Here is a 19,539-nt window from a genome sequence, read left to right as displayed (position 1 = left end):
TTCTTTTTGGAGGGGGGCGGGGAGAAGGATACAAACTCTAAGTCAGTTTTTCATTCTCAGATGAGTTCTGACATCCCTTATCTCACTGCCATAGCACAGGATAAACTGTCAGATCACACGTTCGCAATTGAAGACACAGCCTTGCTGAACGGCTACAGTGGAAAGTTCACTTTCTACCTCTGGAAAACACCCAGATTTTACACCTTAAATGTGCAGCATTTGCCAATATCTTAATTTAGAATTTGTTTTCCCCCTCTCCTTTTTAGCTAGCTATATTTTATTTCAACAGTAGAAAACAGGATTCCACAGTATGAAGTATGACTTCAAACAACAATACAAAACAACCACAATTTTTTTTAGCCCACCATTCACCACAGCATAAGGGTAGTAAAATAATTGGTAATATGGCGTAGTATTTTTTTCTGCATGGTCTGTGGAGAAAGCCCAACTTAAAGAAAAATACTGTCTTTCTCAAGGAAAAATTACTGAAAGTAACGTATAACTACATCAAGGCAGGCATTTCATCTGTGAATACAGATACATGTTCAAACAGACAAGTATGTCCACATGTAAAATTAAGTTTTGTTTGCTAATATACTCTCAGTTAGGTACAAGAGACATTTCTCTTGTAGTCCAATCTGCAACTACCCCATTTCGGATAAGGGAGCTTTTCTTAAAAGACGTTTCTTCATATAACTGAATACACATTTCCCAGGAAAAAAAAAATATATATATATATATGTATAAAAAGGACAGCAATGTAATGATTCCAGGAGATTTTTAATAATTTGTCACTCTCTCAATGTGTCATAGAACTTCCAAGACAATATTCTGAAGAAACTTTGTTCTGCTAATGCAAACACTTTGCACACCCTACAGAGAACCTGAATCAGTCAATAAAAGTTCGGAAACATTTCACAGTGTTAAGCAACATGCCCATTTACAAAAAAATGCATAAAAAAGCAACACCTGGACCTGATTTATAGTCAACATGCATACAGCAGCCTTCTTGCTGGTGACAAAAGTTATGTGTCGCCTGCTGGAATTGCTTACATTACCTTTATTTGTAATGCCTACATTACAAGTCTAAATACTTTTTTCATGTAGTGCACAGTAGGCAGAGATGTGAACAACTGCAATGGTTGAATAACAAAACAGTTCCATGTGCTTATCTCTGTGGAAGAGCACTTGGGCCTGGGGGCCTTGAAAAAGTGATGTAATATTCTTGTATTACAACAAGAGTTCATTATTGCCTTATTGACAATGTGTATCCTAAATGCTGTGTTTCTAGAGCTGCATCATTAAAGCTCCAGACTATAAATGCAAAAATTTTAAGCAAGTTTGATACATCAAATTATATGCTATAGCCTAGAGAAAAATAAAGGACTATTACATAAGAGCTGAGTTCAAGACACATATGGGAGTTATAGGAATAAAAGTATTAAAAACTAATTCTCATGAAAAGTGCAAAATATACATTCAACTCTAAAATGTCTTCACAAAGTGCAGTGATATGATAAGTTCATGGGGCAAATTACACAGTAGGTACATGACCACTGTAACTGGTGCTGATGGAGAGGAACTCTAAGCATATGATGGTATTGTAATATTACACAGCAGAAATATATTACCTGTCCTCTACAACAGCAGTAAAATCATATTGCAGTAGATAAGCAGTGAAATATGAACAGTTTACAGATTTATATCCTCATAACCTACAGTGCTTGTAATTGATCTCTGTATCCATCAGCTACCAACAACACAGTAAAGAAATCTGCAGTATTCACCAGTGCAGATGATATTTTAGGTTCGGTATCCAGAAGTTAGAGAATAAATGCTTAAATTCCAAGATCTTGCAGAAAACAGACAAACAAAAACTGAGAATACTTCACGTTCCCACCACCTTCTCTGTATTATCATAGAAGAAACCAACACTGACTTTAAGGCTGTTCTCCGTGGCATTACCCAGCTTACCACTTGCCTCAAACCCCATGCTTGGCATTCTGTACGAGCACAAAAAAACAACGGACCTAAAACCACTGAACTGTGGGAAGAGGTAATGTGGGGAAAGAAGGATGCTAGTGATAACTGCACTAATGTTCTACTTTATGGGACTCTTCACACAGTGATAAGTCATTGATTTTGTAAGAGTGTCAGTGAAAGCATCCAAGAAACCTCCTAGTTATATACCGAGAGTAAAAGCGCAGTATAATCTTTTCATCAAACCTGAGAATTAAAGAAAAAGGCTAGGAACACTCAGTTATAGGAAACTTTTTTTTTTCTAGGCAGGAGGTTAATTGTAATTAAGGTTAATTACTCAAGTGCCAGTATTAATCTACTTTATTTCCTTTACTAGTAATTAATAGAATTTAATCTATGAGATGTATACTAAAAAAATCCTGCCTGCTTTAGTAATGGAAGTTTGCTACGGAATCCCTGAATAAGAAGCTGGTGCTGTTAGTGGAGAAATGAGGTGGAGGCTCAAAAAAACCAGTAAGAGATTAGCAAAGTTTTCTTCTTCAGTCAAGTAGTCAGTGTGAATTGTGTCACATCACATCTGGCAGCTCAGGTACCATCCTCCCGTTTGGACTGTCTGGTCAGTGAGTCTCCAAAAATGTGACATTTATATGCTCCTCGGGTCTAAAATATTTTTTTTTCTTTTTTAAACTCGGATTCTCTGCTGATAGGACAGCAAAATAGCCAGGCTGTGCTGCTGCTGGCACTCTCCCCAGAAACAGAAGACAGGGTGATCCATCAGCTTTAGGGGTTCTATGTTCATTTCACACACACAGAGTAGTCCCACATCAAACATGAGCAGAAAATGAAGCATTGCATAGAGAAAAGCCTATGAAACAGGCTGTGCATTCCTGATGAGTTGTTTAAATGAACATTGTCACAGAAATGTCAAGAGAGTATTTGAAACACAATTTACAAAATACTTTACACAACAATTTCTTTTTCTTGTAATTGAAATAAATTGGGATTATGCAAACTGAAATATTTGTAAGCTTAGTTTTCCAAGGTGCAGCTTACTTTTCAGATCTCCATTAGCCCTGGAAATCTTACTTTGTTTCCATAATTTTACTTTTTCCTTTATTTCTTGTCCAAATACTCTCTTGGGCTTTGCTAGGTGAACACACTGTAATTCTATAATTACAGTACATTTTAAAAATATAACTTTAGCTTTACAAACTAGTTATATTTATTTGAACAATTATCTGTTTATAACGCAATACCGAAGCACAAAATAAGACTTACCATTTCTCTATGTCTATGTAAGCATACAGTTTTAAAATCAGCAATTGTCTTTTGTTTTGCAGATCCAAGCCAAGAGAACAAATGCAGCTCATATCAGCCCACATTGTAGCTAGCACACAAGGAACGTTAATAAATCATGCAAGTTTTGCAACAGCCATTTCAGTGTATTAGAAGCCTTTTTACAACAAATACTGAGAGGGGAAAAAAAAATTAGTTTCAGGGAAGCCATTCTGAAAAGTCAAAATTCTTGTGAGAGGCAATGAAACCAACACTTTCTGACCAACATTTTTATGTACATCCACAACATGTTTATGTAAATACATCCACATATGCACGCATGCAGACTTATGAGCAACCAGAACACATACACAAACAGGACTGTATATTACAGCCATGAAAAAGGAAGGGAAAATGCAGCAAGCAAGATTTATGTTAAGACAAGACTGGACACAAGGGCCTACTCAGGTTTGCCTGAAGAACTGCTGAAGTAAATCAGCATTTAATAACTGTTATAAAGCTCTAAGTTGTAGCTGCTCATACGCTGCCGAAGGAAGCACGTTGGTTAGCCACAGACTATTGTGGATGCCTGGAAATCTGCCTGACGGAGGAGGATACTAGGAGATGAAGGGTGCGTGCAAAGGGGAAGCTGCTACGGGAGGACGGTGAGGGAGATGAGTGAGAGGTACAGACTCACTCTGTCTGCGGTGCGGTGGAACAGTCCGAGGGATGCCCTGGAATGAGCCCTGCCAGGGAGAGAAGGAGGGAGCAGAATACCCACCCTGTGCAGAAAGAGAGAGGGGGAGAAGTATAATAAAAAAAGAGAACAGGGAAAACAAAACAAAACAAACAAAAAAAAAAAACCAACAAAAACCCAAAAAACAAGACACCAAAAAGCCACACCATTCTTTATTCCCCCAGAAAGGTATAATTGTATTTCCCAGTTGTTCTACTTTGTAAAAGCAAACATGACACGCTACTGAAGCCCAGAGAAAAAAAAATAACATTGTGATGCTCTAAACTAGTCAGAAATCTTACAAAATACCTCAATTTTTATTCAGTATATATATATATGCACACATTTCTTTTAAAGATGTTTTTAAGGGAAAAGTATGGTAGCAGAGCTTTTCACATAAAAATTCCTACTAAAAATCATAGCTTTACAGCTTTCAAAAATGTTTTTTAATGCCTCAGCAAGCACTAAGTTGCTTAATATTAATCTACTGGAGAACCAGTCAGCTTCTGTTTACAACAAAAATATTCTAATCCATAGAAACAGATTTTCTAGCAAACCTTGGTACTTTAGACTCTATTCACTCATATCTGACAGCATGATTAAATGTGAAAGAGGAGAGGTGACATGACTCGCACTTTGCTCTCGCGGTTGAGCCTTCAGAGCACAGTGCTCACCTGTCCCATGTTTCAGATGACCACAGAAGTAACACGTTGTGGTTGCTGCATTCGCAAAACAAGAAGCTAATTTTATGCAGGCCATCATTTTCTCTATATCTTTACCTTTAAAAGAAACCTATCCAAGCTGGAACTGCCCTCTTGAATTACATAATCTTGGTTTGCTTTTTCAGTGAGACAGGTTTCAGTCTTTCCATCCCCTTCACCATTTAGCAGCTGAAAACTTCTGCTTCTGTGAGTTCTGGAATATTAGTGCTAACAGTAAGGACTGCATTGGTTACTGGCAGATACCAACAGCAACCAGTTGTAGCTACACTTCCAGACAGCAGGCAGAAGATCTCTGAATGAACATCTATATCAAAGGAAGCAGGAAGAGTTTGCCCCTCCTGTCCAGTTTCCCTGCTGACATATCTGCTGCAAATCACACTATGAGGGCTGGGCAAACAAAGAAGTATTCTATTTCCATACTAGTTTTAAAAGACTGTTAAGCATCACATTATTTCTATAAATAAAGATTCTGCTTTTATTTATCCCGGCAGAATTTTAAACCCTTCCCTGACCTTCCAGTTAGTCCAATCTAGTTAGATCTCATCCACCACTCTCCCAAGTTTCAGTACTGCTAAGATGTAACTTAATAATACTTGGCATAGTCAAGCCTTAGAATTTGCTGGCAGGAACATTTTTAAACTAGAACAGGAAACAAAGACAGCAATCTGAGAAGGCTTCTTTATTCTTCTTCAGAAGCTGAGATAGAACAATTACTGGAGCAAAATCCAAGGAAAAAATGAAAGTTCTTTAACCTGATTATCTCTAGATGGACATATTGATTACCTGACATGTTCTTACAGTTTTCCATCAGTAGTCATTAACATCAATACAATTTATAGACTGCTGCATGAAAGAACAGTGCTAGCTTCAGTCGGGCAATATTACAAAATCATACATTGCATTAGCTGAGTAGGTATTAAATAGAGAACTACTCCTGGGAACAAGATTAATCAATCAATGATTGATTAGACATTAACAAATGCTTTGGATTTTCACAGCACTGTACGAAAGAATGCTTCATTTTCCAGGTTTGTTCACCTTTCATCCTAAATTGTGTCAGGGTGGTGGAGCAAAAATAAAAAACTAATTTTTTTTTCTACACATCAATAGTAAAAAGGACAGTATCATCAGGTATGTGTCTCATCTTGTGGAGACTTACTTGAGTTAGCAATGGGTTTTTTCCAAGCTTCTTAGAAAATTTTAATGCATTAAATTAAGAAGGGGGGTGTCAGTTTTATATCTTCTCCCTTCCTCTCTCTAAAAAGAGAGATTAAGGCAAGAACTTGCAGAACAGCAGTCTCGAGAGTTTACACTGCTCCACACAAGCAAATGTCAAATAAGTATCAGATTTCTTACCTAATAAATAAAATCATAACAAGCATTGTTTAATTGCACATCAAATAAGATCATTAAAACTAACACAATTTGAACTAAGCAAGGACCAGGGAATACATCACTGGGAACTTATTAAGATCGGTCTTACTAATTACACAGATTTTACAAATAAAGGTTGCATCTATCCCATAGATACAGCACATTAAGAGAAGTATCTGCAGATATGCCTGGCTTATGAAAAGATGACTTATTTTAATAGCATTTCACAAAACTCCTGTAAATTTACAAAGCCTTTTTTTCTTTAAACAACAACTCACATCCATCCCCTTCAAATGTGTGCTGAAGTTCCCAAGAAATCCAAAGAACAGGGAAAAAGAAATATGCACTAATAAGCATGTATCCTTGGACTATGGTAAATATTCAAAATACACAGTAAATGTGGCAGTTTCCTACTAAATATATGGAAGAAGAAAAACCTGAATCACAATTTATTTTATGCTTGATTATTAAAAGTCTATAAACCCCAAAAGCAAACAATGCTAGAATTTAAAGATGAGAATATTACTTACCTCAGCTTCTATTAAAACAAACAAAAAACCCTACCAAAAATAAACCCAAAAAACCCAATCATACACACAAAAAAAACCTGATGGAATTCTTCTGGGTTCTGAAGCCTCGTCTGATGCAAGTTGTTCTACTTGAACTTTAATGTTACACAACAGTCAGAAAACAGCTCCTCCATGCACTTGTTTTGTGTATCCAGCCACTAAACTTAGATCCAATTCTTCTCACTTCCCAGATACTGGAATTATGAAATAGCAAAAGCATCCCAAAAGAGAAGTGATTCGAAATTTTAAACACTAGGCAAAACAGGAGACTCAGGAGTGGAAAAATAAGAGCAGCTGAATTAAAGCAGTGTACAAACCAGAACAAAGTGAAGAACATTTTTCAGAGATCCTGGTAAATTGTACAATTGCTACAAAACACTTTATGAAGTTCTGACCCTAACTGCACCAGAAAACCTGTTTGTTTTAAAGGTTACTGTGAAGAATTTATGGCTAGAATTTTCCATTGCTATAAAGAGACCTCAACACTACAATCAGCAATCACATGAAAAAAAGCAATTGCTTCTGCCAGAAAATAATAAGAGAAACATTTAAGCCATTGTCACATAACAATTTTGGCCAACAGCCAAATAGTCCAGCTCTTTTCTCAGGAATACCCCAATATCCAAAATGCTACGGCATTCAGAAAAGTCTTTGCTGCTGCAGAAAAACAAATACAGGAAAGATCCATTTTCATCCATACAGAGCTGGAGCCTTTGAGCACTTCCAAAACCAGAGTTTTTGCTGTGTCTCACCTAGCATTGCCAGGTGTCTCATACAAACTCAGAGCTCCACAGCACAAGCAAACCTAGAATGACATTCTGCAAGTATCAATGCAAACAAGATGTTTTTGCAGCAGTGCCTCCTTGCCAGACTAGCACCTGGATAAGAGATTACAAATGAGCAGTTCCAACATGCAATAATCTTTTTGGAAGTGTCCAGATCAAAAAAAAAAAAAAAAAAAAAAAAAACAACACACAAACCCCAAAAGTCTTATATGCTGTTTTACACTAAACCAACAAGAATTGCCTGTGAAATGCTTAAAGGAATGCTCTTATGTGCATGTGCCCATGTGTTATACACTGTTACTGTAACAGATTAAAAAACATGCACAACACAACAACCTAGTCCAGACATTGTTCCTTCTCAGCAAGAATCTACATTTCATGGATCAGCAAGTGAACAGCAAAGTATTGGACAGCAAGAGAAACCTGGGCTGAGCATGAGGATAAATACTAATATAGTGACTAGACTTCAAAACCTGGGAGTTTAAATTTAAAGCTTATATATGCTTTGATTATGCAACTGTAAGGGTATGGTGGAAGGAGATACTCAAAGACATAGTACAGGAAGACAGCCCAAGTACTGAGAAGGTTCAAAATAACTGACGTGAAAGGTTTTGGAATGACAAACTGGAACAATACTCCAATGGAACAAAAGGAATACCTCTCAGTGCAGAAGCAGAGATGTAGTAAAAAACAAGAATAAGCACACTCCTAGGAAAACTGAGTTTTGTTGTCATTTTGTCAGAGACAGGAATTAATTTGTACACGTATTTATGAAGCAAAAATTATTCTCATCACTCTGTACTATTCTGAGACTACGGAGAAAAATCAGCTTTTACTGTATACTACCTACTGTTGCAAGGCATGGAAGCACACCCTTCAACTCAGAGGACCTAAGGAACTGGACCACAGGGGCCACAATCCTTTACAGACAACTTTGTCCCTATTCAGACTTTGTAGTTTCCTTGTTTGCCTTTTACTCCTCAGCATCTGCAAACAACCTTTCCAGTTTGAGAAGCCAAATGTCAACATAAACTTGACATCTAACCCCTTTGCCCTCAATCTTTAAAAAACATGTCAGTGTTTAGAATTATGGAACCAATATTGCAAAGCCTGTGAGACAACTGTGGCAGCGGATGCTCACATTTTTATTTTTTGTAAGCTTTGTCCATCAACATTAATTTCTTCAGGTAATTTTACGTTCAATACCTTCTTCCAGGTTGGTGTTTGGGTATTTTTTTTCCCATGATAGTTAAATGAGAGGCATAAGTTAACTGCAAGTGAACACAGAATAAGATCTACGAGAAATCCTTCTAGAACTGTCTTGGACTACTCTGCCAGTGTGTACTTGTACAAACCTTTATCCTGAGGATGGCTAACCAAAAATAATGTTTCCCTCTAAATTATCATTGTTTGTACAAACAGTTTAATGCAGTTTTGAGCACACTGTCATAACACTGCTTGCAATAAACACCACAAAGCATGCACGGTGGCCAGACAATAGGTTAATTCTTAGTAAGCTCAATTTTCAAAACATTCATTTTCAGCCACTAGGTTGTATTACATGGAGTATTATGTTCCACGGGTTAAAGTAATGTTACATAACTTCCATTTATGTACGTATTTACCTTTAAATAGGAAAAATCTCTAAAAGTACTTTCAGAAACTATGTGCGGTCCCTAAAGATAATAACCCCAGACAAGTTTATACTTTGACATCAACATATCAGTTTTTCTAGAAATATCTGGTAATAAAGAAACAGACACAAATGTGATTTTCTGAAAAGAATGTTTAATGATATTCACTTGCCTGTTTATTGGGAGCACTAAGAAGTGATGAGAAATACTAGCTGTTTCAAATGGACAGTAGAATTGCAATAAATTACTGCAATTCATACGGCCTTTAATTGGTAAGTGAAATCTTTTAATAACCAGTTTCCCCTCTCACTTTTTTCTAGTTTATTCTATCATCTGTTCTTTACAAAACACTACATTAACAGTGTTGGTTAAGCACATTTCTGGAAGCCTTTAAAGTATTTCTTGAACTAGTAAATTCTTGTGTGTTCCTAGACTGTTATTCATGCTTCTAGAATCAATACTGTATCAGGTCTGCTAGAATTTGTAAACTGTCAGAATAATCTTGGAAGTTATGATACTCTAAAGTAACTTCCTGATATTCACCATCATTTAAAGTTACTTACAGGTCAAAACTTAAAGGAAAAAATAAACTAGTTGAAAATTCATCAACTTTGACAACTATTAACAAGCTTAAAGAAGCAAGAAACTTATGACTCCAAGCAGATGTACTCTTACGGCCAAGATTTCAATTACTATTTGTTTTTTTAAAAGTGTAGCCTACATAAAAATCTTCATTTCATAAACATTAACTACATTTCATAAGTCACACACATTTAGGATTAATAAATGTGATTTCTCCCAGCCTGTGCTCTCAGTTCAAGATAATTTTATTAAACTGAACAGGAACGTTATTAAAGCCCAACATTATTTTCTGTAAGAGGTTTTCTTTAGTGAGAAAGCATTTTACTCAGGTGTCTCATGCTATTTCCATTTATCCTATTCCTGCCTCAAGAAAATCGAGCCAATCGTCTCTCCTTTCTATGGTAAGTGACAGTTTATGTCACTGGGTTCTAGATCAACAACGATTTCATGCCAAGGCCTTTTGAACATTTATACCTCTATTAAGCCATGCCAGGAAACATATCAATGCCCTTTAAGAAATCCCACATTAAGGAGCTCCTATCAATTTCTAATGAGATGTTTGTAATTTCTAATGAGATGTTTATAAGGCACATGTAATGAGCATACACCTACACGCATATGTATGTGTACCCCATACATACGTATACATATACCCACACACAACCAACCATGAAGACAGGAGGGGATACAGTAGGGACACTTAAAAAAAGAAAACAAAAAAAACCCAAAACAAAATAACAACAAAAATGCACCGTATTTTCCCTTAACTCAAATTTCCTCAGGACAAAAAAGTGTTGTTTTTAACAAAGCTACTGAATAATTTAGAAGAAATATCCTTCGACCTGACCAAACCAGACAACTGGGCTAAATGACTTTTACCTGAGATAACAACCCCCATTACCTATCTTCTCCAATGTCTTTGTCCTATCAATTAATACCACAGGTTGCTCAAACTAAAGCTTCTGTAGTTAGCAACTAACTTTCAATAGTTACTAATCTGTTTCTGAATTTGTGGAAAATGATATGAAAAAAAGGAGCATGGAAACAATAGCCACTAACCCAGTAACAGCGTAACACACAAAAACATCAAATGAAGATCACCAGGATAAGAAACTGAAACTTGGAAAACAGAAACAATACAAGGGCTCAAAAGCTACAACATAATAGGAAAACAGGAACAAATGAGATAAACATCAAACATCTTACACATACTTTCTGGAACAGAGGTGTCAGAGCAAACTAAAGGTGACTTAACATTATGATCTCTTTTCATGGGTTCATATCAGACAGGAAACAGTCAGAAAGCTTCATCAACAGGACAAGGGTGTTTGCTACCACCCAGTGAACACACAGTGGGGTTGTATTTCTATCCTAGCGCTAGTACTTTAGAAGGACAGCAGGAGTGATTTATCTTTACTTACAATCTTACATTAAGTAACTTCAGGCAGGGTAAAAACAAACAAACAAAACAATCTAACCCTTTAATGTTTTAAGGAAATCTCTTAAGACTCTCGAGCTAGAGCACTACCTTCAAGATCCAAAGACTATTTGCTGATGACTGACAAAAACCTTGCTCATCATTCAAAAATAATTCCTTACGATATATGATATAAAATGTTGTCCCACCCCCATCTTTATTGTTCTATTAGTATTCTATGAAGAATGCCAAGTTATGTATAATGGAAGCAAATGTGATCCATGCAACAAGGTATGGGAATGACAATGTCCTTTGTCAAAGTGATTTTCACCCAATAATTTTTTAATGAGTCACGTTCTTCAAACAAATTATTAATAAAAATACTAACACTTGTTTTTACACTTATGGACTGAAACTTGGAATATTCTGCTGCTTTCTGCAACAAATGTGAACACAGCAATGATGAGATTTTAACCAGAAAAACAACAATATACAGCTATCTATGACTTTAAAGTCAAGATATAGGAAAATATCTTATATATTATTAGATATACAGCTTGAGTTGACTGTAATTTAAATAGTGCAGAGGGTGATTATTTTAGTAAGACATTTATAAAGTTTAATTACTTATTTTAAAAGAAATGTTTGTAACAAATATTTAAATAAAAGGCTTGCAAAAGAATGCAAGGAACGCAGCACAGGAAGGAGACTGCTCTCATACAGCACAGAACTTCTCACATGATGCCAACTGGTATGACAGCAAATGTCATAAGCTTGGGGAATGAAATGCAGAAAGTCACATCCAAGAAGGAATGGCAGATTTTACTCACAGAACTTCTCCTCCAGGAGGTTTGCGTAAATTTGTCAGCATACATGCACGTTGTCCCTCTAGGTTTTTGACTGTCTTTCTGGCAGTTACATCTAGTGGCCTTAATCATCCCAAAAAAAGAGAAAGAGAAATAAGAATTAGTTAGAAAATAACTAAGACGCTTGAAAAGCACAGTCAAGATCCAGTATTCAAACACCATGTATGACTTTGAAATGCAGCACAATATGATTAAAATGTAGAAACTAGTCTTTACAGTGATGCACAACTACAAATATACCACAAAATTGATTTAGAAATAATTTAGGACAAAATTTGACTTTTGGAAAGGGCTTTTGATTCACCTAGATTTCTGAAGCACCACATTCTTTAAGCCACCTTCCAATAACTATGAATAAAAGTTTTACCCATCCTTCCAGCAGAGCTCCTTAGCTGCAACAAAGTTTTCAGATACTACAGTAATTAGGTATATCACCTACCAGGAAGGAGAGATTTCATTAGAGTCACAAAAGACTGTCTCCAGACATGATAAATAAATATCGTGTGCATCCCTTGGCATTTCACCTACCCTACTTTTAATATCTTGCTGTGGCTTGAAAACATGGGGCTCTTTTATAAGAATTGTCACAGCAGGTGAGTTTACCAGAACCAAACGCAGAGACAGGCATGGCAAAATCCAAAGTACACTCGGAACAAGAGCTAAAAGCGAAAAGGCATATGACAGTTTTGTTTGTACGTGTCTGCCTCAACCTGATTTATGATAAGAGTGACTCCATAACTTGTATCTATTTGGCCAATTTAATCTTACTATTCAACATACTTTGTTTCATTTTAAAAAAGAATCAACTTTGAATATTACCTCACTTGGCCTTAAATTCTATGGTGGAAATCTTTATTGAAGTAATGGACAGTAGGGGAAAGGAGAGGGGAGAAAACCACAAAACTTCAAGCAGAATGATAGGCCTGATACTTGTTAATTTTAATCATAGTTTAAGCATAAGTTTAAGCCTTATCTTTGCTCATTGCTATTTCTGAACAGCTTCTATCATTTTATGTTTAAAGTGTTTGTTTTGGAAACGAAATATATCTAACAATCACATAAATATCTTTGCGTACTGTCACACATACAAATCATGAGTCACCTACAGAATTAAAGGTCCCAGGTATACAGCTGCACACACACTAGAACATGTAGAATTGGTCTGCTAACCAAAACGTTACAGACCCCTGAGACAGGTGGGTCTAAACAGAACCCAAATCTGCTTTGGCTATAATGAAAGTATAGCAAAAAAATTAGACCTCTAGTCCTCCTAAAGCCCTCATAAGAATTACCTATTGAAGTTACACTCTGCAGTGCATAGCTTAAATACCATTAAACATTTAGTGTAATGCTTACAAGTTGATGCTCTAATTGGTTGATTGTTTCATCCTTCTTCTTCAGTTCATCTTTAAGCTGCCTGATCTCATTCAGCAGATCATCCATCTGCAGTGGGACAGTGGACAATAACAGGTTTTCTGTAAGTTCTACACAATCTAAATCAACACTTCTACAGGACATTATATCAGGTGTTCACAGAGGACTGACAGTAACATCAATATATGGTTTCCTCCCCTTATTCACATGGTGAGATGGGCTGTAACTTGACTAAAAGTCTCTTTAAAAGACAGTTGAGCTGATCCACTAAATTTTCAGGCTATGTAAGTGTCCTAGTTTTGTTAAAAAACAAGTTTCTTTTTTAGTGAATTTGCCTGTCAGCTAAAGCTTTCATATTAGCTGCATTTTCCTGGAGAACCAGATGCATGTTTTGGTAAACATAGCAATGGAATGTGAAGTTATTGATAAGCATGGATGGACAGCTCACCAGAGGGGCAACCAGAAACAGGTGACCAAGAAACTGACCAACTGTGTATAACATTCCATTCACGTGAATACTTCATGTGAAAGTGGGAGATCATGAGGATCTCATCCCTTTTTTCCCTTTTGCTTATGGTTGACATTAGGAGAGGACCTTGCGAGTCGTCCCTGCAAACTGAGGCCTAGTGAGAGACTGAATCCAGCTCTGTTTGGCTTCAGAGTCCAGTCCAGGACTTTGGGTGCCGGCTCTACAGTTGCTGAGACTTTCAAGATCGGTTTTGTATATTTGGTATTATTTTCTCTATTCCTATTAGTAGCATTAGTAAAACATTTTTAATTTTTCAACTCTCTTCTCTCTGTCCTCCTTTTCCTCCTGATCGCCTGTCCTTAGTGGGAAGGGGGGAGAAGGAGGAGTAAAAGGCGGAAGAGCGGGGGGAGAGGAGGTTAACAGTACATCTGCCAGGGTTTTATTGTCACCCTGCAATCTAAACCCTCAACAGTAAGTAAATCAGCTACATTTTTGGTGCAGTAATTCATCTGTTATACTGGTGAAGGGCATCTTGAAGATGAACATCCCTAGCCAAATACTACCTATATGCTTCTTTCTACAACAACAAAAAAATACTGAAGGTTTAATCTTAAGTGAACTTATCATTAATAGAAAATAAGAGAAGCAAAAAAGAAAATCATTTAGAAACATAGTTATGCACAACTGATTTGAATACATCCTACTAAAAACTGAAGACTTTACACAAAGTTCAGAGACTAAAAAAATTTGGGAAATATCCAAGATTGATTCAAAAAAAGGTTTTTTTTCTTCATCATACTGTAATTGTAACATATTTTATAACTGTGCCATTATATCCAGGCCATAAATTAAGGGGCACACTTCCATTTAGTAGCATACATCCACTATTTCAGTTTCACTGCAGATGTTATTAGTTACTGCTTTAGGACAACACCCAGACTGATTTGCTGTGCAGTTTTTCAAACCACATGACAGTATCAGGTAAAGAAGTGACAACTCAAAATGTCAGTTAAACCCAGCATTTTTTTGTTATTAAGTTTAAAAGCAATACTTTTTCCTCTAGGAATTAAGTCTAAGATTTTAAGGGAGGTGATTGATTGTAGAAGGACAAGCACCACAAATGCAGCAGACAACAATTAAAGAAAAAAGAAGGGCTAAACATTAATAATGTAGAAAGCAGGGCTGCTAGAGAATGATGCATATGGATCTACAGCTTTGGCAGACCTCGTAAAGCCTGAAACGACAATTTGGACAGATGACTTTCAAAGTGGAATAAGACTGTAAGTGTTCTTGTCTTTCAAGAAGTATTTCTAATTTCATTATATCTTCAGCAAGTATTGTTCCCCTACCATCAGTGCAGGATTAGTGATCCTTCTGTATTGATTTTACAATAAGAGCCTCAAGCAATGCTATAAAACCTTAGCACTGTAGAAAGCACAACATTACAAGTCTGTGACCATAAAAGATGATCTTTTTTGGAATATCCAATGAGATTGCTTCTTCCTTTAATACCCATTCTAAATCAATAAACACATCTTTGACTTTGCGGGGTTCACATTGTTTTCCAGTTAGGTCTGCAATACTTGCATTATCTCAGGGAAAACTTATTTTAGATGGAAGAATTTTAAACTAAAGTCAACAATAAATGTAATGAAAGATCAAGGGAATAAGTATGGTGTGATTACACTTCAAAGCAAACATTGTCTTTTCAAATTCTAACACTTATCTAGCAGGCAGATTATTTTTGAAAGAAGTTACTCTTCAGCTGTTAATTCCCACTACTGTTGCAAATACCCAAAACCAAACTTATTTTAATTATTTACACTGTGTTAGCATCTGTAAGGATGTATTTTAACAGCTCAAGCCTTTCCATTTTAACAAAACTAAGAAGATAATGTATATAAACACTTGCTAGGTTTATTTCAATAGACCACTTGCTAGGTTGCATTTAAATAAATCAAAGAAGCAAGCAGCAGTACTTCACAGTGACACAGAACTCTCTGCTTTTTTTAAACACAAACAGGTTTGTGTCTCTTATTCTGTAGAGCAAATCAGTTTTGTTTACCTTAAAAGGTGACTCAGCTTCTTGTGGTTCTGGACTTGACGGAACTGAGAGTGCGATGTCCTGGAGTGACACATTTTCATCGTTCTATTAAAGAATAAAAACAAGAACAAAAGCTCAAACTACTTGTTGAAACAACTCCTTTGCAAACTCACCTTTAAAGGTGGAAACAAATCATCTCTTTGTGGAACCTGTTACAAAGTTTGACACCTCTCACTGCGAATTTTCTTTTATTTTTCCCCCAACAGGAAAGCATCCATTGCTGCAGCGTGCGTGCAGTGCCCAAACAAGGGCCATGAACAGCCTCCCTCTCCTCACAAAGCCGACGGAACAGCTGCAGCTATGTCCAAGTGCGTTGACTTTGCACAAAAATCTGGCAAGAAAACAGCCATTGTGTTCAAATGTATTATATCCTATGATTCTATATCAGGTGATGCTATGTGATTGTAAAAGCTTCATTTCCATCAGTATCCATTCAAATACTATGTCTGAGCAATATCAAAATATAGAACCAACATAGTTCAGCTGAGAATTCTTAAAAAAAAAAAAAGCAACATTTGCTACTGGACAGACTAATACAAAATTAATTCACAGCCATGAGAACTTCATATCAATGATAAAAACTGGATCCACACAGTGTTCATTCTCCTGTCATGACAGTCATGAATTCCGAAATTAAACACCGCAGGGAGAAACAGAAACAACCAAAGTTGCCAAAAGATGATTGCCTGGTTATGTCCTGAAGCACTTACACGCTCACGACAAAAGCACAGGCAGCTCTGAGGCTGTGGTGCTCAATCCTGAAAAGGTTCAGTAGGTTACAAACCCAAGGCACAAACTGAACAAGTGATGATGAATTCTTGTGACATATTCTCACGTTGGCACCTTCATGTTTTGTCCAACCCGTGTGAGCCACAAAACTACAGTATAATGACAGTACAGGTATTTTACGGCCATTGAAGATCATAACCCCCGTCTCCTTGATGTAAAAAGATTTTTCCAACTCTTTTCTGTCCGTCTCCTCTATCTGCTATTTTCTTAAATAAATCAATGAGTCTTCTACCTTTTTCTCCTTTATTTATGAGGGGTCTTAGAGGGGAGTTTCTTTACCCAGTGACTCACTGCCTAAGATTGCATTTGTAGAATATAAGAACAGCATATCCCAAAACCTGACCAAAACCACTCTGAGGCTGAGCCAGCAACTCCCTAAAACCACAAGAATAAAACTGCAGCTCAAATGCTAAAAATCAATCAAGGGAAAAAACACAAAATAGACCTGTTCATGTTCTTTATGTCTATGAGGTATCTCTTTTGCTTTTTAATCCATATGAAACATTTCTTATACATTTTTCACTAAACTGCAAAGAAACACCAAAGAGATTGTCTGGAAGAAAAAAAAAATAAAATAAAATTTAAAAAAAGAGCAAGAAATTAAAATTGAAGAAATTTCAGCAATTACATTTTCACTTGTTCCTATAGTCACCATTACCTGGGGGCAAAATAAGCACAACTACCACCAAGCTTAAAAGATAAAAATAGTAACAACTGTCACACAATTCCAGATTGGTTTCACTGTACTACAGACAGCTAAATTTAATTTCCATCACTTAAATGCCATTTTATATCTTGCAGGTTTGGCTTCTTTAAAAACTTCTCGGCTTTTTTTTTTCTAAAGACTATTAATTGTGAGAGCAATCAAATTTCAAGGCTTCTGACTCCTTACCAAATCAAACATTTCAGCTTCCACCACCCAACATACAGTTGTATTCAATTCACAAGTAGCTGCTTGTCCCTTCTGGACAAATCACCAGCAAGTAACAGGCTGATGAGGGAACAGCTTATAGTCTGTTATGAACAAGTGCTAATACAGTGTTTTGAAATAATTTGCACAGTAATATCACAAACAAACAACCACTATTTAATCCAAAATATTTCTAAAATGCTAGAGGAAATAAGTGGCAATTATAGAATCATTTACAGATTAACAGGTTATATTTTATATTTATCCTATATTCTACATTTAACAGAGTTCACCAACATTTCTTATTTTAAACAACTATTAAAACAAATACACTCAGAAGAAAATGTGTATCAGTCACAGCTATAACTGTGAGGGAGTAATCACGGGAATGGAAAAAAAAAAAAACACACAAGACAAACTATTTCAAGCAAAAGTATCTTGCATGGCTTTTAAGCTCTGATACCTTCGGTATACCTTATTTTCCCATTAAAATGCATACAAGTGGAGCAATAAAAAAAGAATCTATAACAGCAGATTAAGACCTAATTGCAAAGAAATCCAGTGTGCCACATATTCTCTGGTGCTTTAAATCAAGTACTCCAGCCTGTGCTATACCTGACTAATACCCACTAGCAAAGCAAGAACTAAGGTCACCTGCATCAATTCCCTTACCAGTGTCTGAATTATCTTCATAAATACAATGAACACAGGGCAAGTGAAAAAAAAAAAAAAAAAAAAATCAGTTCTAACACTATCAGTGGAAACTTAAGGATTCTACTGTGAAAGTATGCTAGGATTAATCTATAAACCTTTTCTTGTTTTGCTTATCATAGTGCTAAAATGAGATGGGGGGGGAAAAAAAAAGATCAGTAGAATAAGGCTATCCATAAAAAAAAAAAAAAAAAAAAATTGGCAAAAACCAATAGAATTGGCAAAACAAATGATGCAATTGGTTACACATATATCCTGGTTTTGGTAGCCTAGAAATTATATGATAAGATATCATCAAATTTTGGAAACTGAGAAAACATATACTTTTAATCTTTAGGTAAAATTACAATAAGCTTTTTAAAGGCATCATCACATTGCAATAGGCAATATAAAAAGCTGTTACCTGTTGGTTATCACCTGACTAACAGTTTTACAACAGTGGAATACACTATTTATTCTACTGTAAGCACGTCTTCAGAGCAGTTGTGCTAATCTTGTGCCAAATGTAAAACATGCTTGCAAAAACAAGAACTCTGGATAGGATTTTTAGTCATATCAAACCCAAATGTTTATCAAGTGCATCGAAAAATAAGTTCCACTTATAAATATAAGCAGCAAACATTTTAATCTAGTTCCCTCAGCAGAAGAATGCTTTTGAAAAAAACAACAGCAATAGAAGGAAAAAATCGTTGCTAATCTTTGTAACTCTTTCCTAAATTTAAAACATTGCAACTCAAACAACTCAAACCTCATATATTCTGCCATTCCTAGAACAGTTATTTTTAAACATTACTGGCAGTTTAGGCATGAAAATAACCTGCAGGATGTAAAATGACAGAGGGCTTATGTGGCAGACATAACATTAGTTACGCAGGGATAGTCTTCAGTTATAGATTATTTTAACCTGATACAAATTCATATATATATATTTGCATGCAATGTTTAACTAAGAATATGCTCATTCAAGAAACAGTCAAGTAATACAGTAGTGAGTGATCATTTCACAGTTCTTTTCTTGTTGCTCCAAGTATCAGAGACCCATTTGAATCACCACCTGTCCACAGTGATTTTCAACTCAATCACTTACATACACTTCATCTTTTGGCCAGCTTGGGGTGGTCCCTCTGTCATAAACTGAGGTACCCACATGCCTCAGGATATGTTTCAAAGTGGCTTACAAAATTCCAGCAAAGCTGGAGTCAAAAGCCATTAGAAAATACCCCAGCAAGGCTCAGAAAAATC

The 19,539-nt window shown here is 36.1% G+C and overlaps 1 protein-coding gene across 6 annotated transcripts in view; it reads right to left on the bottom strand.

Moving 5' to 3' along the window:
* CCSER2 (coiled-coil serine rich protein 2) overlaps nucleotides 1-19,539 on the bottom strand; it is a 68,281-nt gene that overhangs the window by 9,556 nt on the left and 39,186 nt on the right. For 4 of the 6 annotated variants that reach the window (XM_065843039.2, XM_065843040.2, XM_065843037.2 and 1 more), the window contains exons 8-11: nucleotides 15,849-15,932; nucleotides 13,297-13,383; nucleotides 11,905-12,003; nucleotides 3,953-4,037 (exon numbers count right to left, since the gene is read on the bottom strand). In XM_065843039.2, coding sequence (XP_065699111.1) covers nucleotides 3,953-4,037; nucleotides 11,905-12,003; nucleotides 13,297-13,383; nucleotides 15,849-15,932 — 355 coding nt within the window. The remainder of the gene's footprint in view (nucleotides 1-3,952; nucleotides 4,038-11,904; nucleotides 12,004-13,296; nucleotides 13,384-15,848; nucleotides 15,933-19,539) is intronic. The other 2 variants (XM_065843034.2, XM_065843036.2) reach the window with 1 other exon arrangement.

This window comes from Patagioenas fasciata, chromosome 8, assembly GCF_037038585.1.
Source record: "Patagioenas fasciata isolate bPatFas1 chromosome 8, bPatFas1.hap1, whole genome shotgun sequence".
Lineage (NCBI taxonomy): Eukaryota > Metazoa > Chordata > Aves > Columbiformes > Columbidae > Patagioenas > Patagioenas fasciata.
The sequence above is the reverse complement of the archived record's forward strand: the minus strand, read 5'-3'. Positions and strand labels throughout refer to the sequence as shown.